The sequence below is a fragment of the Mesoplodon bidens genome (genome assembly GCF_964165515.1).
Source record: "Mesoplodon bidens genome assembly, chromosome: 6".
Taxonomy (NCBI): domain Eukaryota; kingdom Metazoa; phylum Chordata; class Mammalia; order Artiodactyla; family Ziphiidae; genus Mesoplodon; species Mesoplodon bidens.
This window is the reverse complement of record NC_138162.1, coordinates 4,433,692-4,458,063: the sequence shown is the minus strand read 5'-3', so window position 1 is coordinate 4,458,063 and position 24,372 is coordinate 4,433,692. Positions and strand designations below refer to the sequence as shown.

At 41.3% G+C, this 24,372-nt stretch overlaps 1 protein-coding gene across 1 annotated transcript in view; it reads right to left on the bottom strand.

Moving 5' to 3' along the window:
* Window positions 1–273: 273 nt before the first annotated feature.
* SETX (senataxin) overlaps window positions 274–24,372 on the bottom strand; it is a 75,087-nt gene continuing 50,988 nt past the window's right edge. The window contains 11 exon segments of the mRNA XM_081236344.1: window positions 274–3,841; window positions 7,827–7,914; window positions 8,514–8,612; window positions 11,981–12,145; window positions 13,828–13,920; window positions 14,531–14,718; window positions 17,418–17,525; window positions 18,708–18,857; window positions 20,550–20,621; window positions 21,825–21,940; window positions 22,140–22,241. Of these exon segments, the coding sequence (XP_081092470.1) occupies window positions 3,089–3,841; window positions 7,827–7,914; window positions 8,514–8,612; window positions 11,981–12,145; window positions 13,828–13,920; window positions 14,531–14,718; window positions 17,418–17,525; window positions 18,708–18,857; window positions 20,550–20,621; window positions 21,825–21,940; window positions 22,140–22,241 (1,934 nt within the window). The 3' untranslated portion in view covers window positions 274–3,088.

The following is a 24,372-nucleotide window of genomic DNA, read 5'->3' as shown; positions in this document are numbered from 1 at the left end:
AGGTGAGCGTGCGTTTCTGGACCAAACGTCAATGTGTAACTGACACCACAAGTAGCCACAGTGCACCCTGCAACCTTACGGGTAAGATTCCAAGAACACCTGAGAAGCAAGGAGAGCTGGGGGTGCAGACTGGATGAGAAACCTGAATAAAACAAATCCCCACCAGGTAATTTTGGCATAAAATAAATCTAATGGCAGACTAAAATGGAGTATCTGGGAAGTACCTTGAACCTTCATTCAAAAACACATAACTCCTAACCCACGTCAGTTTTCTTGTTTCCACTTTTAATTCTGCCATTTTCTCTTAATGTTCAGGTTTTAACAAAGACAACAGGGCTATTGCTTGCCAAATCCCAGCTAGGAATTCAGAGCATAGAAAGAACCAAAACTACAGCCAAAAAATTATCAATCTGCACAACTAACTTTAGAAAATAGTTTAGTACAATTTTGTTATAAAATTCATTTACAGGAGGTTAATCACATGTACTTACCAAATTTGTTCCTGATAATACATGAAAACACAGAACTAAATAAACTGTGCACAGTAAATCCAAGGCAAATTATATACAAAGAAGCAAAACAAATTTTTTTTTTTTTTTGCGGTACGCGGGCCTCTCACTGTTGTGGCCTCTCCCGTTGCGGAGCACAGGCTCCGGATGCACAGGCTCAGCGGCCATGGCTCACGGGCCCAGCCGCTCCGCGGCATGTGGGATCTTCCCGGACCGGGGCACGAACCTGTGTCCCCTGCATCGGCAGGCGGACTCTCAACCACTGTGCCACCAGGGAAGCCCCAAAACAAATTTTTAAGTAGAATATATTCATGTTGAAAGAACGAAGATCGAAAGAAGGCCACTTTCTTATAATGCCACAGCAAGGACGAAACGAACAGCCGTATCTTTCACCTGCAGTAAGGTTAACCACCGATCAACAACACTCCTGTGACAGCCACAGCAGGAAAGGCCACACTGTACATATGAAATGCTTCATGCAAATACATGCACCAACTGGAACCACACATCGATTCCAATGCAACGTCAGGTATGACTGTTTCCTGCTGGGAGAGGCTGTCAGGACACACACAGGCTTGCTCATTACAAGGGATGATGCACTAATTCTCGCGTTACCAGACTACTAGGTGGAAGGTGAACCAGAAGTGAACACAACGTGTGAGGACAGGCACCAGACTTAACTGGAAATAACATCGTTTGGGTGGGGCAGCAAAGTACGTACGGTGGGGAGCACTTAATTCATGTGTTGTGTGAGCGGAGTGGGAGGAATTCCTGACCCCAGCTCTTTCCAGCGTGCCTCTTCTGTAAGCTTACAGGGTTCAGATTCTCTAACTTGTCACTACAAGTGTCTGCTAAATGAAGCATTTTACCAAGATAGCAGGAAAGTAAACTTAAACAATGAGCTTTCTTGCCAAAGGCCAGGCAGGAAGCTTACGAAGCCCCTGACCCAGAGTGGGGCTCAGCCCGCCTCCGTCAACGGGGAGCAGGGGTTGACTGTGGGGACAGAGCACGTGCTCCCCGAGTGACAGGAGTGTTCAATCCCATCAGCAGAGGTCTGGAAACCAGAGGGAGGGACGAGGGTAACAAAGAAGTAGCATGCTTAAACCTTTGGCAACCATTTTTTTTTTTAAAGCTCTTAATAACCTGCTTCAGTAGAATTCCTGATGAACACAAAGCCCTTTTTGCTTAAAAAGCAGATGACTGAAAAAGTTTCAGATGGTGCACATTCATCTTCAGGAATGCGTGCTTTCTCCCCCAAATTAACTAGGGCTGCAAAGCATTCACTACAGACCGCTAGTTCAAACAATGGTCAACTGTTACTAACACAGATTCTCAGTCTGTGATACCTCAACATCAGTGTGTGTGCGCTTGGAAAACTGGACTTTGACATTAGGCAGCCCTGCCCTCCGTCAAGTCTCTCAAATCGCCACCCACCGTGGCCACCTCCTTTCACAGAAGCACAACCCCTCTAACCAGATCTTCCACCACAGCCGTGTATTTGCGTCACTTACGATGGTTTCCAAAGATGACAGGCAATCTGTCAACTTTCTCCCTGTCCTCAACTCCACGTATTTGCACTCCTCTGCCATCCTTTGCTTTTTAGAGGATGTTTCTCTCCTGCCTAAAATATTGTACCTGGTCTGCCCTACCTGGTTCCCAAGCTGCCTGGTGACCAGAATCCCTTGGGAAGATGCTAAACATCCAGCTTTTCATGAGTTGGATTCTCTTGGCGATCTACAGGCTTCCACAAGCCACCCCAGCACTGATCTAATACTTGGCAACCACTGGATTTGTAACCCACCAGTTGCAGGAAATTCACAATATGCTGGGGGCATCTGAATGACATTTTAAGAATTATTCTTTCATCTCACATTCTTCTATCTCACGAAGAATGAGAATTTTAGCTAGAGAACTATGTGCTGACTACAATGGGCAGACGAACTCATCACAGAAATGTAACATCCTGTGCCAAGGTGCCTCGTCTAAAAAGGTGCAGGAGTGGAACTTCACCTAACAGAGCTCTGCTTCCCAGGGTCTTGCCCAGGACACTCCAGTTGGTTTAACAGGACTCTGACCCAATGCACTGACTTGCTTCTCTCAGGCCGCCTGGGCTGTTAAAGACATCTGTTTGCTACAACAATCTTTGAAAGGACCTGCCCTCCTCCCTTTTTTTAATATAAGGTTTGTTCCGTTGAAAATGATTCACATTTTAAGCAGGGGAAAGAAAAGCTGTCTACCAGATTAAATTTTAAGAGGATTCTGTTATTTGCTATACAAATATACATTCCAACTTTTACAGCATCCTCTCCAGTCTGACCTTTTCTACAGAAGAACAAGAGATCAACATTTTAAGTCTTCGAGGACATTATTACTGATACACAAATGCCTTCTGAAAGCTTTTGCAACTGACAAAAAGTACTGAAGATGACCAAGAGGCCCATGTGTTAGGATACATTTTCTGTTTTCCAACAGCACACAAACTCCTTTAAGGAAAAAAGTAATCTTATCTGGACAGTCCTACTAGCTGGTTATCTCAAGTTTGCAGTAATGCTTGTGGCTGACAGTCTCATTTGGCTCCACTATAAAAGTTTCCTCTTCTTCAAGCAACTGTCCTCCTCCTCCAGTCCCCTCTCGTCCCAGCCTGAGTTCCTCTTTGTGTGGTGGCTCAGAGAGCCACGCCTCTCCTGATCCCCCTCGGTGAAGGCCCTGGTCTCCCTCCTGTGGCTGAGTGCCTCCCCTCCCTGGGCACATTTTCTCTTACTCGTGGAAGCATCGGTACTAGCAGCTGGAGGGTCGCACTGCGTGTGAGGTCTGTGGTTGTTCACAGCAGCAGCCTTGGCGGGGGGCTGCTGCCCGATACTGGTCGGATCCTGGTGACTTCTGGGGGAGCCTGGCTCTCCAGAGGGAGGCGTTGCTCCGGGATACTGGGGGCTCGAGGGCTGCAGCTCACTGAGGCATTTCCCGCTGGCTTCACAGCCCAAGCCCATCCTCTTAAGCAGTCGTGGGTCCCGAAGCCAGTCCTGAATGGGTGGCCTTTCAGGGTCCTTTGCAGTAACAGTGACAGTGGCTTCTTTGGAGTCAGAGGGTGAAGGGTACAGGGAAGAAGCAAGAGACATCATGGCTAATTCACTGTCTAGCTTGTTGCTGGGCACTCCGCCCTGGGGTCTGGACACCTCTGGGGTGATAGCAAGAGGGTGAGTCAGACTTCTCTGCAGTACGGGCTTGAGTTTCAGAATCTTCATTGCATCGTGTCTATAGTTTTTGTCGCAAGTCTTAATAATGGCACCACGCTTCTGCGCATTCTGAATCAGGTGGTTCCAATGCTGGTTTTCCTTGAAACAAAGAGAAGGAAAAAAATTACATCCCAAAGAAACACTCATATGCTTGGGAAGCAGAGGTTCCAGCTTTCACTTCTGAACAAATAGTAAGTATACTTTCGTGAACAGATTTTCAAGAATCCATTACTTGTTAGACAAGGCTGAAAGGAAAAATACGGTGGAATACAGAACTATAAAGCCACGCTGCTAGAAAAGAACACTGGGCACCACCTCTAAGAAAGAACTTCCACCATTTTACCACTGTTACTCAGGCCACGTGGTGAATTAGCTGTCATGCAAATCTGTACCAACTGCCGGTAGCCTCATGTAGCTATTTAATCTTCAATTAAATAAAATTTAAAATTCATTTCCTCAGTTGCACCAGCCACATTTCAAGTGCTCAGCAGCCACATGTGACTAGGGTTAGTATCCTGGACAACACAGACACAGAAGGGCTCCGTCATCCCACCAAGTTCCCTTTGACACTGCTGATCCTAGAGACTTGCCTGCCTCCGGCCAAGGCTAACATTCTGGAAGAGGAAGGCTGGGTTTCAGAAAGCTCTAACTTTTGAGTGTATACTGACTGTTCTAGAAAGAGGTCCATAGCTTTCATCAAATTCCCAAAGGCTTCCCAAACTCCAAAGGGCTAAGCCATCTTAATCCACTGAGATAACTATTCCAAAGATATTGTCCCACTTTTGTGTCTTTTCTAGAAGAACTTAAATTATGAAAAGCACATCTAAACGGAAAAACAAAACAAAAACCCAACTCACGCATCTCTCCTCTCTTCCTTTTAGAGTTTCCTCAGCAATAAATTGCTTCTTTACAACCATCAGAACTTGGGCCTCTTTAGACAGAAGAAAGAGAGAGTATGAGGGAGGAAAAAAGATGGAGACTGAAGGAAAGAGAAGAAAAGGATCGCTCCCCTCATGGGGGCTCCTGCACTGTTCATGAAGGTGGGTAAGGGTATAGCAGTGAAGCTGCATACATAGTACTGACCTGCTGTGTGACCTTGGTCAAGTCACTTGACCTCTCTGAGCCTGTTTCCTCACTGTAAACTATGAATAGTATTTTATTTAAATGACTCTAAAATGTGCTTTGAAATAAAATAAAATAAATAAAATGCGCTTTATTTTCACATTTTACCATTTCTGACTTTGGGGTGCCTCTTGGCCAGGCAGCAGTTTCCATGTATGTAATCCTGGAGGAATTCATGGCTGGGCAACTACAACCTCTTGACTTTTAGTCAACAAACCACTTTTAAAAAGCATGAGTCCTGGCTCTTGCCTGAAAAATCTTTCCACAGACATCTTCAGATAAGACAAGAAAGTATCAGCACTACAACTTGGAGAATGGAGATCAGAAGTTGGAAAAAACCCCGGGACCACAGTGGGGCCCTCTCATGAGATGCCTCTGACTGCACAGGGAACGGTTCGAGCGTGAGCAAGGGTACATGGGATGGTGAATGGGGACGACCAGAGTGTTAGTCTGAAAGTGAGATGCTTTCAGGGGTGTCTTAGTCTACCTATTTTGCTGTTTTTCCTATGTATGAACAAGAGTGGTATGACACTGGGTTGGCCAAAAAGTTCATTCAGATGTTACAGAAAAACCCAAATGAACCTTCTGGCCAACCCAATAAAAATCTGTCTAAAGTCTAAAAGAGCTCTTTCAGTAACTATAAAACAAAAATTCTAAGTGAAAATAAAGTGTCACAGTTCAATAGTAGAACATAAAATAATGATGCACATTATATAACTATTGGCTCCTTGGATTTGATAAACTATGGTGGCAATGCAGACCTCACAGGGTCTTTTAAAGTAAGTCATGTAAATCAAGTGCTCGGTATGGTGACCGCATGCACCAGGAAGGTGCGTGGAAGCAGGACCAGGCTCAGATCTCCCTGACTCAGGAGAGCTCTTGAGCGTCCTGCCCTGTGGCTGGAACGCAGATGTAAAGCAGATGGCCTTGCTGCTATTTCTGCCAATTCCACTGCACCTAAACTTGCTGTTTAATCCAATCCCTAGATCACAAAAACAGTTCTGAGAAAGGGCTATTAGTCTTGATTTCTCAGAGGAAACCAAGAGCCTTAATCACCGATTCTATCTCCATAAGGGAAACTGGGCTGAAGAACCAAAAAAAAAAAGAGGCTGGGGCGGGGGAAGCCCAAGGACAAATACGTAAGTTGGACTGCAAAGACCAAATGATAAACTGGAAGTTTTTCTATTCTGTTCTGTCGGTCTCTTTTTGTCACACTGGCTTCCCAGAGTGAAGATAATAACGTCTATACCGCAGCTAGACGTCAGTGGTCTTCAAACCTGCGTGACGGTGACTCTGGGGCTCACAGAGACTTCCTCGGGGGGATGTGAGCACGTTTTCTGGGAATCAATTTCCAAACCTCAGCTTCCAAACCCCAGTTCCCTATGTCCTCCTGGGGCTTTTCTGCCCTTCCACTCCATCCTTCACAACCACAACTCTCACCTGTCCCAAATCTGACCACAGGGCACACAGCTAGGGGAGGTAAACACGCCTGGGTGTCAAATAGAGGGGGTGGTAAACAGAGGGGTGCCCATGAAGGCTCCTGCAATCAGGGCATCTAAGAGACACAGCTCTATAAACATTTTACTTTTCGGGTTTGAACATTATCAAAACTCAACTGTGTGGAAATAATCATTGTTAATACGTTACTCAACTGACAAGGGATCGTTCATTAATACTCAGATCCTTGTGGTCACAGGAAAAATAATTAAAAAAAAAAACTCTTTGAGGTAACTATAGATTCATAGGAAGTTACCAAAACAGTCCAGAGGTTCCACACACCCTTTACACAGTTTCCCTAAATCGTTATGAAAACCAATTCTTTAAACTTTCAAATTTACATGTAAATTTTTTGTGGCAGGAAAGCCTAATAGTCATATTAACAGAAAGGCTTTTAATTATGAAAATATATAAACTACCCCCACTGAATTTTATCCTCAACAGTATAAATGGCAATTCAATTTTAAAGAGCAGAAAGAATAACACTGCTCTCTATTCCACTGGATATATTCAAGAGTGGCATAATGGATTTATTTTTAATAGCTTTATTTTAAAATGTCAAATATTTACAATACATTAGAAACAAAATCTTTATCAACACTTAACGATGAAAAATTTTCAATATAAACTTAAAAACGGAGGATACACAGCTTTTAAACATTCTTTCAAGGGGGTACACAAACAACAAAGGTTGAAGACCAGAGATCTAGGTAAGAGCTGAATGAGAAAGATTGTATTTGGGCGCCCTCTGGTGGAACTAACCAAAACAGGGGAAAAACCTACTGAGTTGGCACCTCTCCTGAGATAAAACAATGACTTTGTTAAATACAGAAATTAGAGAAACTGAGTTATTACACCTAATGAGACAGGCAGCAAATATATGCTTTATCTAGCTGTGATTCACCAAATTAAGCTGTACTATTTGTCGACTACAGATGTAAACTTGCCCCTCCTTCTAGAGGAGTATCTGTACGGATGGACGAGCTCTGATGCCACTCACCCCTCAAGGGAAACAGCAAGCAGTGCTGCTGTAAGTGTCAAGACAGAAATGAAGATCCAAGTACTCTCCTGCAAATTCCCCCTCTCTCTGGCATTAAGCTAGGCTAACAGCCACATTTACTGAGTGTTTACTAAGTGCTAACCAATCTTCTAGCACTTTACATATATGGGTTTACATGTCTTCTTAACAATTGTACGATGTAGATACAATTTTTTTAAAGGTCATCTTGAGAGTACATTACGGATACCTGGGTCTTGGGCTAAGAAAGGGTGAGCGGTTTAGGCATTATAAAAGCTCCCAGGAAGAAGCTGCGGGAGGACATAACAACCAGGGGGAAGAGGCTCATTATTGTCTGTAGCCTCGAAATCATTTCCACTTTGATGAAAAATAAAAACAAAACCTCAACCCGGTATCAGTCATGATGAGCAAACTCTGGAGTTCTCTGGTCCTCTAGAATGTACCTACCATCAGGGTCCTCAAATGTCCCAGGATGAAGAGGCTGTACTTGGCTCGTGTGATGGTGACATTCAATCTCTGCAAACTTGCCAGAAACCTAAGCAATAGAAGGGAAAAAAAAAGTTACTTCTTTCTTCAGAAAGACTCGGCATGTCCAGTGTAGGTGAGACACAGGCGTTTCAGACAGCTTTTCTTGGGCTCCTGCTTTAAGGTCATGGTGCAGGACCTGGCACAGAAGCAATTCGCATTAAGGACAGCAAACAAACAAGATGCCCAGTGCTTTTCTTCAAAGTGATGCATCTGTCTGTCGATTTCCTATTCTGACTTGGATGAGATATTGGAAATTTTAATGGTATGATTTTTAAGCCTTAAAAGATCCTAAAAATATGACAGTAGATCAATTATGACACATGCCATGGAGAGAAATATGCCCCTGCAAAATACACTGGATTCAATAATCGTTTCACTCTTATCAAGTGAAAAGATTCACACTGTGACATGGGTTAATACACAAGGTACCAAGAGAAGCAGACCTAACAGTGGATCAACTTCACAACTTAAAAAAGAAACCTTCACGATATTACTCAATTTTTTATATAAGAAAATAGAGCAAATGATGGTATTCTCTAACAGTGATTAAAAAGATCTAACTCTGGATCATAAACAAGCAAAGAATCAATAATGACAGTTACCCACCCAATTGAGCCTTGCATGGCATTTGCTCTGACACATGTAACAATAATACAATCTTTCTGACGACCCTGGAAGGCATCCACGGTATCTACTTCTGCTGGCCTATTTATGAAGAGAGAAACATATTTACTGAAAAAAGATAATTATTAAATATACATATTTACACAGTAGTATTTCTTACTTTTTTAATGCTATCTTTTTAAACTGGAGTAGAATTCACATAACACAGAATTCACCATTTTAAAGCACACCATTTGGTGGTGTTGAGTCCATTCACTACAGTGTGCAGTCATCACCGCTATCTGATTTCATAGCATGTCCATCACCCAGGAGAGAAGCCCTGTGCCTATCTGCCATCAGTCTCTGTCTCCCCCTCCCCAGGCCCTGGCAACCACTAATCTACTGTCTGTCTCTATGGACTTTTCTACATGGGAAATTTCATATAAATGGAATCATAAAATATGGGACCTTCTGTGTTGGGCTTCCTTCACCTAGCACAATGTTTTCAAGGTTCTTCCATGTCGTAGACTGGTAACAGTACTTCATTCCTTCCACGACTGTCTATTCGCTTGTACAGATACACAATTTACTTTTTACCTATGTACCATTTTGGCACATTTGGGTTGTTTCCACTTTTTGACTCTCATGAATAATGCTGCTACGAACATTCATGTACAAGCTTTTGTGTGAACCCTTTCTCAATTCTTTCAGGTATGTACCTAGGAGTGGAATTGCTGGTAATTCTATGTTCAACTTTAAGAGGAGCTGCCAAACTGTTTTCTACAGTTTCTCACCAGCAATGTATAAGTATTCCAATTTCTCCACATCCTTGCCAAAACTTTTTGTTTGTTTGTTTGTTTGTAATGATAGTCATCTTGGTGGGTGTGAAATGATATCTCCTCATTGTGGTTTTGATTTGCATTTCCCTAATAACAAATGATGTGGAACAGCTTTTCATGTGCCTGTTGGATTTTTGTTTATCTTCTTTTGAGAAATGCTATTCACATCCTTTGCCCACTTAAAAAGTTAGATTATCATTTTATTAAGTTGTATGACTTCTTTATATATTCTGGATATGACTTGTCAGATAAATATTTTGCAAGTATTTTCTCCCACTCTGTGTGTTGTCTTTTCACTCTTTTGATAGTGTCCTTTGAAACACATAAGTTTTTAATTTTTATGAAGGCCAATTTACTTCTCCTTTGGTTACCTGTGCCTGGGTATCATATCTAAGAATCTGTTGCCTAATCTGAGGTCATATAAATTTACCTTTGTTTCCTTATAAGTTTTATAATTTTGTCTCTTAGACTCAGGGCTCTAATTCATTTTGAGTTAATTATTGTATACAGTGTGAGACAGGGGTCTAAATTCATTCTTTTGCATGTGGATATCCAGTTATTCCAGCACCATTTGTTGAAAAACTATTCTTTCCCCAATGAATAGGCTTGGCACCCTTGTTGAAAATCAATTGGCCATAAATGTATGGATTTCTTTCCGGAATCTCACTTCTATTCTATTGGTCTATATGTCTACCCTTATGACAGGTACCAGTGTTGATAGCTTTGTAGTAAATTTTGAAAGAGGGAAGTGTGAGCCCTCCAACATTGTTCTCTGTCAAGCTATTTAGGGTCTCTTGCACTTCCATGTGAATTTTAGAATAAGCTTGTCCATTTCTGTAAAAAAAGGTAGTTGGAATTTTGACAGAGATAACAATGAATCTGTAGATCAACCTGGGGAATGGTGCCATCTTAACAATATTAAGTCTTCCGATCCATGAACATGAAATGTCTTTACATTTATCTAGTTCTTTAAATTCTTTCAACAACGTTTTGTCCTTCTGTGTATGAGTTCACACTTCTTTGGTTACATTTACTCCTAAGTATTTTGTTCTTTATGATGCTATTGTAAATGGAATTTAAAAAAATTTTCCTTTTCAGATTTCTCTATAGTGTACAGAAATACAACTGATTTTTGTATACTGATCTTGTACCCTACAACTCTGCTGAACTTGTTTATAAGGACCAGTAGTTTGCATAGATTTTTTAAGGGTTTTCTGTATGTAAGAGTATGCCATTTGTGTTTTTTTGTTGGTTTTGTTTTTGGATTTTTTTTTTTTGACCACGCGGCGTGCAGGATCTTAGTTCCCTGACCAGGGATCAAACCCATGCCCCCTGTGGTGGAAGCATGGAGTCTTAACCACTGGTCCACCAGGCAAGTCCCAGATTATGCCATCTGTGAAGAGACAATTTTACTTCTTCTTTTCCAATATGGATGCCATTTATTTCCTTTTCTTGCTTAATTGCTCTGCATAGAACTTCTAATACAGTGCTGCACAGAAGTAGTGAGAGAGGCATCCCTCCTGATCATAGGGGGAAAGCTTACCATCTTAGCATCAAGTATGATGTTTTAGCTGTGGGTTTTTCATAGATGCTCTTTATTAGGTTGAGGAAGTTCCCTTCTGTTCCTGGTTTTTTGAGTATCTTTATCATGAAAGGTTGCTGCATTCAGTCACATGTCTTTTCCACATTTATTCAGATGATCACCGTCATGTGGGGTTTCCCCCTTTAATATGGTATATCACACTGACTAATTTTCCTATGTTGAACCAACCTTGCATTCCTGAGATAAACTCCACTTGACTGTGGTAAATAATCCTTTTAATATGCTGTTGAGTTCAGTTGCCATTATTTTGTTGAGAATTTCTGCAATCATATTCATAAAGGATATTGGTCCATAGTTTTCTTTTCTGGTGATGTCTCCATGGCTTTGGTATCAGGGTAATAATGGCCCCATAAAATGAGTTAGAAAGTCTTCCCTTCTATTTTTTGGAAGCGTTTGCAAAGGACTGGTGTTAATTCTTAATGTGTGACAGAATTCACCAGTGAAGTCTGGTCCTGTGTTTTTCTCTGTTGGAAAGTGATTACTAACTCAATCTCTTTACGTTTAATAGGTCTATCCAAAGTTTCTGGTTTTTTCTAGAGTCAATTTTGGTACTTTGTGTGTTTCTAGGTGCAGAAACTTTTGAGTTAATGGATTTCCAATATTTAATTTTTAATTTTACTGTTGAGGTATAAAGGAGACAAAAACATGATCTTCACCCTATACATGAAGGCACTAAAAGGGTTAAATAATTTATTCTAAGCGAAAACGTGAATACATGATTCTCAGTAGAGTTAGAATTCAGATAACAAGTCATCCAACTAAAGGGAAAGGCCTGAAGAATTTCTCAGTCACTTCCATTGTCAAGTGTAACATGACATTTGAACTGGCAGGAGGCACTCCATCTGCAGGGGCTACAGGTGTAACCACACTCCCTCCCAGCACAAGTCTATGGAGCCAGGGTCCTAGTCTCCTTGGTCTAAGACCACTCCCTAGAGTTAAGTTTCCTTTTCTTCTTTCCTTCTATCCCCTTTCTTCTTTTTAATTCAACGGAAAAACTGGAAATATCTGTAAAAATAGAGATGCCTCACCCTTTTCCATCAAACTCTTTGTCCAAATCCTTCCGAATCATCATCTTCTGAGCCTTGTAATGGGTTATTATGCCAACGCTTCGGAAAGTAACTTCCCTTCTTTTGTCTTTCATAAGTTTAATTATTTCCATTACCAGTTTTATTTCTTGAACATTTACATATGAGCTAAATAAGACCAAAAAAAATACAACACATCAAAACTAATAGCAGTCCAATTGCTAAGTTAAGTTCCACTTTGTTTTCCACTAGAGTAAAGGGTACATAGGTAGGTTTCATCTTTATTCAGTCAGCAGTGATTCAAAGAGGCTGTTATAATGACCATTAATATTGTACATATGAATAAATATAGAAATAACTGCCCAGTGAAACACGAAGTTGTATGAGAGAAAAGAGGTTGGAGTTAAGTGATGTTAAGGCACCAGTTTCTTCACTTATTAAAATAGGGATAGCCACAGTGAGAACGAAAGTATTCATAATAATAATGGAGATATGACTAATGAATAGCTAACATTAAGGATTGACCATCTTCCCAACACTGAGAAAAATGCTTCAGATGTACTACCTTCCTGCATTCCCCACCACAGGCCATGCAGATCATGCACCACATGACCGAGAGGATGGCAGCCACACAGACTAAATGTGACCCGGCTCCCAGAGGTGAACAAACACGGGGCCCTACAGCAGGATCACGTCCTCTGTCCTTGCTGGCCTCATCCTGCACTCCCAACTCATCTCCTGAACTACAATGCGTTCCCTCATCACCATACCAAATGCAACATGTGTGCACACTAGGGGATGCCCTGCACTCGCACCTTTATTCCCGAGGCTACCTTATCTGTCTCACTTTAAAGCCTTAAATATTCACTGTTCTAATTTCAAGACTTACTATACAGACAAGCCAGTCAGCTAGCTTTCTTTTCCATACCTGAAAGCTTTATTTGGTCACCTCTCAGGCCAACACTCTTCCCGTGACCATCCATCTCCACAATACTTATGTGGTAAACTCTCAATCCGCTGCTCCATTCCAACAGACCCCACTACAACCTCCACAATCCCTCTGGAAGAGCAACCCCCCAGCCAACTGCTCCGTATTTCTAACTTCTTCACTGAGGGGCCCCTCCCTCCACCACTATTAACTAATATCTTATTCTCATGGAGGACACCACTTGCTCTGCAGCTCTCTCCTGACGCAGAGGTGGAATTTCTATTTCTTCATACGTCATGATGCAGGGGTGGCATTTCTATCTGTGCTAACAAATGCAGCCTCCGGGCTCCTCCTCCTTTATTCTCTCACAAGAAGCCCTGGCTCCTCTGAGGTGCTTCCTAATTAGCAACCACTGCTCCTTTTCGCTGTCATTCACAAACCACCTGATTCACAATCCAACATGCTGAAAGTATTGTCCACCCTCTGCCTCACACCTTGATTCAACTGTATCTGTACTTATCCGTCACAATACTTAACCCAACCAGAATCATTAATCACCACGGTGATGGCCTGGTTAATGTCTGTCTCCCCTGTTAGACCACAGCAGCCTTGCACTGGGGCCACATCTGTTTTACTCACAGCTGTGATCTCAGCATGGATCCACTGAAGTGCTGACCGCATGTTAGGTAACATAACCCCCATTACCCAGTTAAGAAAAAAAAAATCAAGACTGAAATATATAAAGACATCAGTAATTTATGATTGAAAGGGTGAAGTTATCAACCCAGCTAAAAGAAAATGATTGTGCACTGGCACTAGGCAAAGAGAATTATATGGAAAATATTTTGAATTTAAATACGAACAGAAACAATATAAAAATTCTGGGACCATCAGTGGGGACTGAAGAAAAAGGAGAACGTACTCATTATCCCGCTTTTCTGAACCATCTCCAACATCAAACACGAGGTAGGGTTGAAATGGCCAGTCAGATGAACACCGAATGGTCTCTGTCATTCTACAAAAGAGCAGCCACCATTTAGAATGCAAGTCAAATTATAAGAGAAAACATTTTAGAATTATTATTACCATTTGTTCTTTCTGGGGAAGAGAGCAAGGGAAAGTAAGAGGACAAGAAGGACCTTCTTTTTAAATAAAATTAAATACTTTTAAATAACATATTTTAGTGAAAGGTAGCAAGTGAATTTCATTTCTATTCTAGTACTAGGGAGAATGACCCATGCGATTAAAATATAATAATCATGATTGGAAAGTTACTCATAATACAGTAAGTGAAAAAAGCAAGCTACAGAATACTATGTAGAGCATGGTGTGCTTCCCCACCCCGCCAAAAAGAGAAAAAGTAAAAAAAGATGTGCATAGTACAAGGGCTGGAAGTAGATATAACAAAATGTTACCAGTGATTACTTCTGGGTAGTATCAATAGGGGCTGGGTTTTTCCCTTTCTTTTATCTGCATTTGCTACAATCAATAGGACTTTTATAATTAAAATTATTAAACCTTTATGTTTTTAATAACAAGACCTAAAAGCACAACAAAAGAGCTATTCTTCCTAAGCAGCCAAACCTACAAACAAAACAGGTGAATATGCAATGAACAGAGCTCACCTATTTGTTTTCAAGTTCCTGTTATAAATGTAATTAGAAGGGAAGAGACATATGTCTGGGTGCATCCTGTACTGAATGGTGAGCTGTAAGACAGGCAGCCTGCCAATCACGTTGTGTTCCATGTTCTCTTCCAGAAGTCTGTAGAAGCGGGCCATCATCGACTGGTCATAGCCATACTCCTGGGCCTTCTGAAAGGAGGAAAACAAAGCAATAATCTCCAAGAATTCATTTGTACTTTTCCCACTATTAAAAAAACAATCACTGAGCTCTAAAATGTACAAGGTATTACCAACAACCAAAGATTCAGAGAAAGAAGATGTTTCCGACTCCAGCCCTAGAAAAGCCATGTAGCTTGACTACAAAAGTTAAGGTATTTTCTCCTTATTTAGAAAACCCACATACTGCTTATGAACGAGATGTGATCTTGTGAATGACCACAACTGTCGCTATTTTGGTGCTAACAGGGGTCACCTGAAAGAATCGATGATAAAAGCAGCAAAGAACTGTAACACAGATTTTAACAATTATTTCTGGGCTATGTTCTCACAACTAGAAATAATGAATGTCATTGTAAATAAGCCTCTGAAAGACCAATTTCTTCATCCATCCATCACATACCGAGCAGCTAAAATTTGGGGTGCTGAGTCTACAGTGAATAAGATCAAGTGTCACAGAACTTACATTCTAGTGGAGGAGACAGGCAACTAAGTTGATTTCATAAATCCAAGAAAGGGTTACAAACCTGTGATCTGAAACACAGTGACTTACATGACAAACGAAGAAAACTGTCTTAATGTTATCACGGTCGTGCCTTGGGATAATACTTTTCAATGGTAGCATCATATCAAGATTCAAAAAGTATTACATCTTAAATAATCTAGAAGCAAAAAATGTGCTCTGGAAAACCCACTAGGATGATGCAATCTTTATGAGTGATGTTGACAATATGAGCATTGAAGATGTACGTGCAAAGTTTTAATAAACCTGTTTCACAAACTATCAGAGTGGAGAAAACAGGCATTACTTCTTACTTATATTATTTATACATGTGATTATTTACATATGTGATATTAAATAGGTTTGTATAATTAAAGAGAATATTTTTAGTAGACATTTGGCAATTTCATCTATACCCCCCAAAGTTTATCTATTCAAGTTAGCTAAAAAACCTCATTTACTTCACTCTGGGGAAAAAGAAAATGGTTTATATGAGGTAACACAACTACTTCCAGAAAATGCGGTATGTGGGCCTCTCACTGTTGTGGCCTCCCCCGCTGCGGAGCACAGGCTCCGGACGCGCAGGCTCAGCGGCCATGGCTCACAGGCCCAGCCGCTCCGCGGCATGTGGGATCTTCCCGGACCGGGGCACGAACCTGTATCCCCTGCATCGGTAGGCGGACTCTCAACCACTGCGCTGCCAGGGAAGCCCGAGGGCAGGGATTTTTGTCTATTTTCATCACTGTCATGACGCCAGAACTTAAAAACAGTGCCTGAATTAGCCTGGCACTCAATGAACACAGACTGAAAAAAAGTCAACACACACATGCCCACAAACTGTTCAAATACTCACTAAACTTTTCATAGTAATTATCCCTAGGGTTAGAAAGGCATGTTGAGAAAATTAACTTTGTAATTATTTTCTGAAATTTTCTCAATAAGCCTCTATTGTTTTTGCAACAATAAGAAAAGCCCAAATGGATTTTTCTCATTTCTGCTGTTTTTAATCAATCACCAAAGTAGACAGGAAAGTTGAGGCCTATCAACAACCCTTTTCACTAACCATATGCTAAGGCCCTTCAGGAAGTTAAATCAGTAGGTTTCTGAAATACTGCAACTATTCAAAGAATGCAGGGCAGAGCTGGCTCCTCCTAGGTCTCCACAAGCAGAGCCCCCCACAGCAACTCTGTCCTATGGACAAGGTTTTCACTCAGGGACGCGGGCGCTGCTAGGCTACTCCCTTGAACAGTCACGCACTAGTGTTCAGACGTCAAAGAACTGCACTATCATTTTGATGATTCCAAAGTCAAAAAACAGTAATAACAAAAACCACCTGCTTTCTTTCCATAACGTAACAGAAATGCTGTGAAATTGGTCTGTTCTCTGGGACTGTTTATGCAGCCACTACTCTATATTTGTACAAATAATCTATGTATCAGTAAAATGCTCAAATTTCATTAAACTTCAAAACCGTCATCTAGACCTATGAAGATTACCCAAAACATCTGAATCCTGATTCTGCTGTGCATTTCTAGGAGACATCTTTAGTGAGATATAAGAAACGAAGTGAAGGGGACCACAACTTTGGTGCTCATCTTCCCACAAGCACAGCCCACAACCTCTTTCCTTTCACCACCTTCCCTTTCAGAGGATGTGAGGGACGCCGGCATTTTCCTGCGCTATAGGATACAGAATCCTAAAATTGAAAACGTTACTGTAAGAATAATTTCTCTTTATACTGTTTTCCTCAAATTTGCACATATTTAAATATAAATCCGGAGGTTGGATTTTCTTCCTTGCTTTTAACGTTTATTATTGTTTTGGTGTTTATATTACTAAAATAAATCAGATACAGCCCTTAGAACAGCTGCACACTGCCTTTCCCAAAGTAACAGCCCACTGCACACGGGACATCCTCCTCCTAAACTTCTGGTCTGTGACACTCACACTGCTCCCGTCACACACACATAAGCACATTATGAACAAAGGAACATTTCTGGAGACTTTTACTATGAAGGCTCTCAACAGTGGTTCTCTTTTCTCAGCCATTCCCTGTTTTTCCCTGCAAATAAGAGATGATGATCCAAGAAAGACCGCCCCACCGCCCAAAACAAAAAAACCCAAACAAGCCCCTTCCACTTTAAAGCAACACGAATGTGAAAAAACGTACCATAGAAATGACCGTGGGAGGGAGCTGCTTAGGATCTCCTACGAGGATGAGCTTGTTGCAACGATGGATGAGTGGAATAAGAGTTTCAACTTCACAAGACTGTCCGGCCTTGGTTAAGAGAGTACAGAATGGAGACATAATCAGAATTATCTCTATTATTTATTTATCCATAAACAGTCTATCCAATTCATAAGAGTCCTAACCATTCAGAAACATACACTTTCTCCTTCTGCACCAAAGATCAAAAATAAGAACTTTCTTTGGTTAGAAAACAAAACAACAAAAACATTCTAAACGCCGAAGGGGGGGAAAAAACCCACACACATGTTTTGAAGTCAGCCACCACTCAGGTGCCACTACCACTTGGGAAGCAGCCCATAAGCTAGAAGGGCCATGTCATGTCCCCGGTTTGTCTTCTTTGTCCCTGCTGGGCACATGCCTGGGGGGACTGCGTGTCTGTGTGTCCCACCCCATCCCACTCTCTTCCTTGTTCCTCAGCAGGCCGCTCCAGTTGCAAGACTCAAGCTTCTTTTCAATTCAATGGCATTGCCTTCAATTATTTCATCACTTCCATCGTTTCTATTCCTTCGTTTTGGTGAATACTGGATCTTGGATCTCCTGGATGGGTTCTCTGTACCTCATTTTCCATCTCTTTTGTCTTCTGGCTCTACATTCTGGCAAACAGTAGGTACCCAATAAATGTTTGCTCAGTGAGTGAAGTAGAAATAAAGATGTTAGCTGAAAATATGGTGGCTCAGAGCCATCCAGTTATATTAAAAATGCTTCAAAAGGTAACCAGAGGGCTTCCCTGGTGGCGCAGTGGTTGAGAGTCCGCCTGCCGATGCAAGGGACATGGGTTTATGCCCTGGTCCGGGAAGATCCCACATGCCGCGAAGCGGCTGGGCCCGTGAGCCATGGCCGCTGAGCCTGCACGTCCGGAGCCTGTGCTCCGCAACGGGAGAGGCCACAGCAGTGAGAGGCCCGCGTACCGCAAAAAAAAAAAAAAAAAAAAAGGTAACCAGAGATATCCCAAGCAGGAGCTACAATAATCCTTGGGAGGGATTTTATGAAGAACAATCAGGAATCCCTAAGACTACAGTCCCAATACTGAAAAAGCAATTTTCATCGTGGTGGGTCATTAGCAGCATATTTCAACATAAGAGAATACACATGTAATGGCAGGTCAAAATCAGACGCAAAGACCACTTTGTCAACATCTTGGCAGCCACTCTTCATCTAAGACTTACTCCTTACTCCTAGGCAAAGCTGTATGGCCGACTGCTTACTGACCTCATCAACAATGATGCAACTAAAGGGGACACCCCCTTGCCCACGGAAAGCAGCCTCGAGCAGCAAACCACCACTCGTGCTCAGTGTGCAGCAGATGATGTGGGACTCTAAGATGATGATGTTCTGTGTCTTTTGTGGGCGTCCTTGAACCTAAGAGAATAAAAGTTAATCAACATTCAGTTATATATAAATTCCTAACTACACTTATTATGTGGCAGAATAATGTCTAGTAAATGTTAGGTAGGAACCTCAAACCTAGAAAACAGCAGAAACATTCAAGATAATCAGAAGCCACCAGAAAGAACACTTGGCAGTGGAGTCTAAACTCAGAACATGAGTTAATAAGCACATTAAGAAAAATTTATTCAGGGTTTAATTTCGTCGAAGTGGATTACAATTCTTACAACCTGAGGTATGAGGGAAGGTATCAGAATAAGCAAAGATTAAGTAATTCTACTGAGTTGTGAAGCAATTATCTGAGTAAAACCAGGATCAGAGCTAAGCCTCAACATACCCTTTTCTGTTAGTTTTTAAGTACGTAATATTGTTCTCTCTTTTATAAGGGCTAGTACCAACAAAAACGCCTGTGAAACTGACAAGCATTCTACTTCCACAGTGGAATCCAACAACCTTGGTCCAGACTGTAATGGAATAAACTGTGATGGAGACTAATAGTATGAATGACACCTCATAACGCATATCATTCAGTGTTCAAATTAATAAACTAGTACTCTCATCAGAGATTCAGTTAGCCTATTTCCCCTCCTGAAAAAGCTGTTGTGGATCATCCCTCAACATATGATAGATTCAACCATGGATGCCAAGGCATGTATGTGAGAAGAGGGTGGCAACTGTGGCCTTCTGGTGCTCACTTGTTAACTGTTACATACCTCTCCTCTCAGCCATCTAATGAGTAAAACTGCCAAGTACAATTAATTTAATGGCCCACAGAACAACGTGATCAGTGGCAAAAACCACAATACTGGTAAACATGGACTTCATCCTTAAATGTGGGAAGATTAATTTTGGGCTCAGCTTAAAGTTTTAATAAAAAGCTTTCCACATAATTTTTGATTTAAATAAACAAACTGCTAGTGGAAATATGCATTAAGTTCAATTATATTTATTTAGCCACACAGAGAAGGTCAATAATACATTCAAGAGAAAAACCTCAGCTCAAAAATACAAATATCATTACCGGTTGAGTATTACCGTCTCTTTCCCTGACCCCCAATTCATTTCATTAAGGGCTGCATTCTGGTGACGGGGTACACACCTGGCTCATCCTAGCTTTGACCAATCTAAATGTTAGTTGATACTTTTATATCCAAAGAATACTGGGAAAAGTTATACATGTTATAGAAGGATTTTTGTGATCAAAAACAAGTAAAAAGAGTATATGCTTTCAGCCAAAAACTGAGAAAAAAGGTGTTTGTGTTTCTTGGGCCACATCCCAGCCACTGTCACTCTACCTGAATTCAGACATGTAATTTTTTTTCCTGTATTTTCAAATAGTTATTTATTTATTTGGCTACACTGGGTCTTAGTTGTGGCATGTGGGATCTTCCCTGCAGCGTGTGGGATCTTTTCGTTGCAGCATGAGGGATCTTTTAGTTGTGGCATGCGGGCTCTTAGCTGCAGCACATGGGATCTAGTTCCCTGACCAGGGATCACACCCACATCCCCTGCAATGGAAGCACAGAGTCCTAACCACTGGACAGCCAGGGAATTCCCCCCAATTTTTAAATGTAATTGAGAAAAGACCATAGGTTGTCTGAACTATTTCATAATTTAAAAAAAGAAAAAGTAATACCAGGAAAATGCTACAGGTGACCTACTTACCTCTTTAATTTTAGAAGCAAGCTCCTGCCTTTCTTGTGAAACTCTGGCAATTTTTTCATCTAATTCTTGCCTCTGGAAAAAATCAGAATGCCATCATTAAAATTAAATTAAGCATTTTAAAATGCTTTCCAATGGACTGCCTCACATTTCAAAAGGGTGAGCCAGTACTTTACCAATGAAAAACTGATTCACCCAGTGTGTTTTCTCTATACCAGTCTTCCTGTATTGCTGTGTGTCAGAGTTTAGCTAAGCTACTCCATGGTACTGTTGCCCTGGCATCCATTTTGTTTGGCCGAGCAGCCTGCAGAGACCCCAAACTAACACTAGGCCCCTTCATACACACGCACGCCCTAGACGGCAGCCCGTGGAGTCACCGGCCCACCAGCCAACATAAGCCCTTGTGATCAACAGTCTCCCCTGCCATCCAGTGCCTTCCCCTTATATGCCCTTTAGATAAGAGACCCTCCAAGCAACTTACCAAAACCCTGCTCTTTCGGTTAAAATTGGCCAATCCAGCCCTAGCCTGGGAACCCCAAAGTACTCCACCCATGGACTCTGATAATGACATGTGCACCAGGGCCTGCCTCTCTCTGTCTGCACTCTCCCTTGACCTGCCTGTCATGCCCCACGAGACATGCCTTATACCTTCTTCAAGACCTGCGAAAATAAACTTCTCTATTTCGCTTTCTCTTGTGGCCTGTTTTTAAACATCAGCTCATTATCCAGCAACCCAACAACCAGCACCCCATGCTTCAATGAGTAGGTGTTAATTTGATAAATTCTTTTTTTTTTTTTTGTGGCCACACTGTGCAGCATGAGGGATGCTCATGAGGAACTAGGGCTCCCTGAGCAGGGATCGAACCTGAGCTCCCTTCAGTGTAAGTGCAGATTCTTAACCACTGGACCACCAGGGAAGTCCAATAAATTCTTAATACTGTGTATGATTCAGTTCTGTTCAGGGTACTGCAAGGACACTCTTTCTGCTTAAGCAGGCCAATCCTTGGGGCATCACTTACGTGTAATCTACTCTGCCTTCATGCTATTAACAGTGGCGTTCAGTGGCTAAAACAGACTCCACATGGCCTGCAGAGTCTAAAATATTTACTATCTTGTTCTTTTCAAAAAAGTTTAACCCCTAATGTAAGGCATACCATTTCTGTGTACATTTTTATACACAAATTATGCTATTCCACAATGAAAGAATGGCATCAAATACTCACCAACTAGTTTATCTATGAGCTATTAAAAAACACTGATCAAGACATGTTTAGATACCTGTAGTTCCCTTCCACCTCGGCATAAAGCACGCTGGCGGGAAAGTTCATCTAGTTGACGATCTAGAAATTCCTTTCTTCTATGCATCTCCTGAATATGAGAAGGTAAGTCTTTTTCTTTAAAAAAGAAAAAAAAAAGATAAAAAACTGCTAATTCTAACAAATACACACATATGCATACACAATGAGAAGAAAAACTAGCTTTCAAAACTAGACTACTTCTAGGGTCTCCAAATTACCTTTAATGCCCACGCCATTTTCTACCATACAAAAATAAACAGAAATCAATTAATATATACCTTTATTCAGTACTTACTCATTCTGTGGTTAACTTGGCTGTCCAAACTGAATTTTAGGACCTCAGTATTAATAGACTTTTCTGGACCTAGACGTACTAAATTTATATCTCCACAGTTTCCTGTTGATAAAAGTCACACTTAAGAGATTAATAAGAACACTGTCAATTTCTGTACATAATAACTATTTCTAAGCAAATATATTAACAATCAGAGAAAGGAGCTAACATGAACTATTAATCAACCAAATACCTGGAACTGCGCTAGAGGTTCCACACACATTCTTTTAGATTTGCTTCATAAGAATCCTATGAGGCAAGGACTTATTTCCACCTAATAAAAGCTACTGGGGTTGCACAAACAGTACACTGCAGAGCTGAGATTCTATTACACGACTGCTCCTCAAACTATGTGCTATACATCACTCCACGGTCAAATGTATTTGGGAAATGGCGAGTGAAAATAAAACAAATTCCTTGACCATAGGATATTTCGAAGATGAAGACTTTTCTCTATTAATGCATGTCTGAATTCCCCGAACAGAACCTTACAGGACCATCACATGCTTTTCTGCAGAACACTGAGAGCCACGGTTTGGAAACTCTGCTCCCCATCACGATGCCACTCTAGGACCTAAGGGACACAAGATGCTGGAAATCCTGGAACATGGTAATTCCAAAAACCGTCAGCATCATTTAACTCGTTTATTAACCACATTTTAATTTTAGGTTAGCACATTTCAGATATTATTTAATCTAAAAGTCTCCCACTGCTTCACTGAACTAAACTATAGCAATCATGCAGCGTTTATTAGCACTTATCCCAATCTGACACATCACAGACTTGTGTGCTATCTCCTTCCACTGAATCCGAGTCCCATACGAACCAGGTTTTGTTTTGGTCACTGCCTAGAACAGCAGCTGGCACATAAGTACAATACACATACGTTGAATGAATAAATGAACTCATTATACAGCTGTCTACACATGTTTTTGTTCCTAGTTCAGCTCATTCTTCTAAAATTTGAAGCCATCTTCTCTGACCAACATTTACTTGAAGGTGTCAAAACTGCTAACTTGTGTTTCTACCAGGAAGGTGGATGAGATTTATACCCACTATAAGCACCTAAAAATGCTCCAGAAATTAAAACAGACATCCTTTAAATTGCAGGGTGAGCTCAGAAGGAGGTAAGAGAAATTCCTAGGGGCCAAAAACAAAGAGAAAGGTGGAAACCAGAGGTGAAAGCCCCTGAGCTGCTGTGGCTTCCTTGGAGGGAACAGGGTGAGGGCTGGTCACTCTCTAGATGCTTAGGTGTTTGTTTTTTAATTTACATACAATAAAATGCAGAGATTTAAAAATCCTAGTTCTATAGAGTTTGACAAGTATCGACATCAGTAAAACTACCATTCCAATCAACGTATAGAAATTTTATAATGGGGGCTTGGATTTTAAAGCCCACTAGAAAGCAAGAGGGCATGGAAGAGGTGGAGGGATGAAAAAGACAGGACTCTCTCTTGGCCTGGGCTTAGCTGGGAAAAAAATAAACTCTCTTCTAGGACTTTCCAACTATAGGCCCATGCCCCATGTGGACTTAGAGTCTAAACACATAATACAGAGAATGACAAAGGTGACCCAACCAAAATACAGTTGAGATTTTAAAAATGAGAATACAGTGAACAATGTTATACCAATATATTTGAAAACCTAAGGTGAAGTGGAAATTTTTTCTTGAATAATATGAATTAGCAAAACTCACTCAAATGTAGAAAACTTGAATAAACCAACAATTAAAGACATTCAGCAGACAGAAACTTATCCATCTGTCAAAAAATAGACAAAAAACAAACAAACAAGAAGTCTCCCCATAAAACAACACTAAAAACAAATTAACCTTCAAGTAACAGGTAATTTTCTGTCTTATACGAAACACTCCAAATAAATGTCTGTATAACTTCAGTTTTTTGTTTTTTTTTTGCAGTACGCGGGCCTCCCACTGTTGTGACCTCTCCCGTTGCGGAGCACAGGCTCCGGACGCGCAGGCTCAGTGGCCATGGCTCACGGGCCCAGCCACTCCGCGGCACGTGGGATCCTCCTGGACCGGGGCACGAACCCGTGTCCCCTGCATCGGCAGGCGGACTCTCAACCACTACGCCACCAGGGAAGCCCTGTATAACTTCATTTTTAAAGTCTGTATAACTTCAATACTAAAACCAAAGATATGACAAAGAAAAATTACAGGCTGGCCTCATTTAA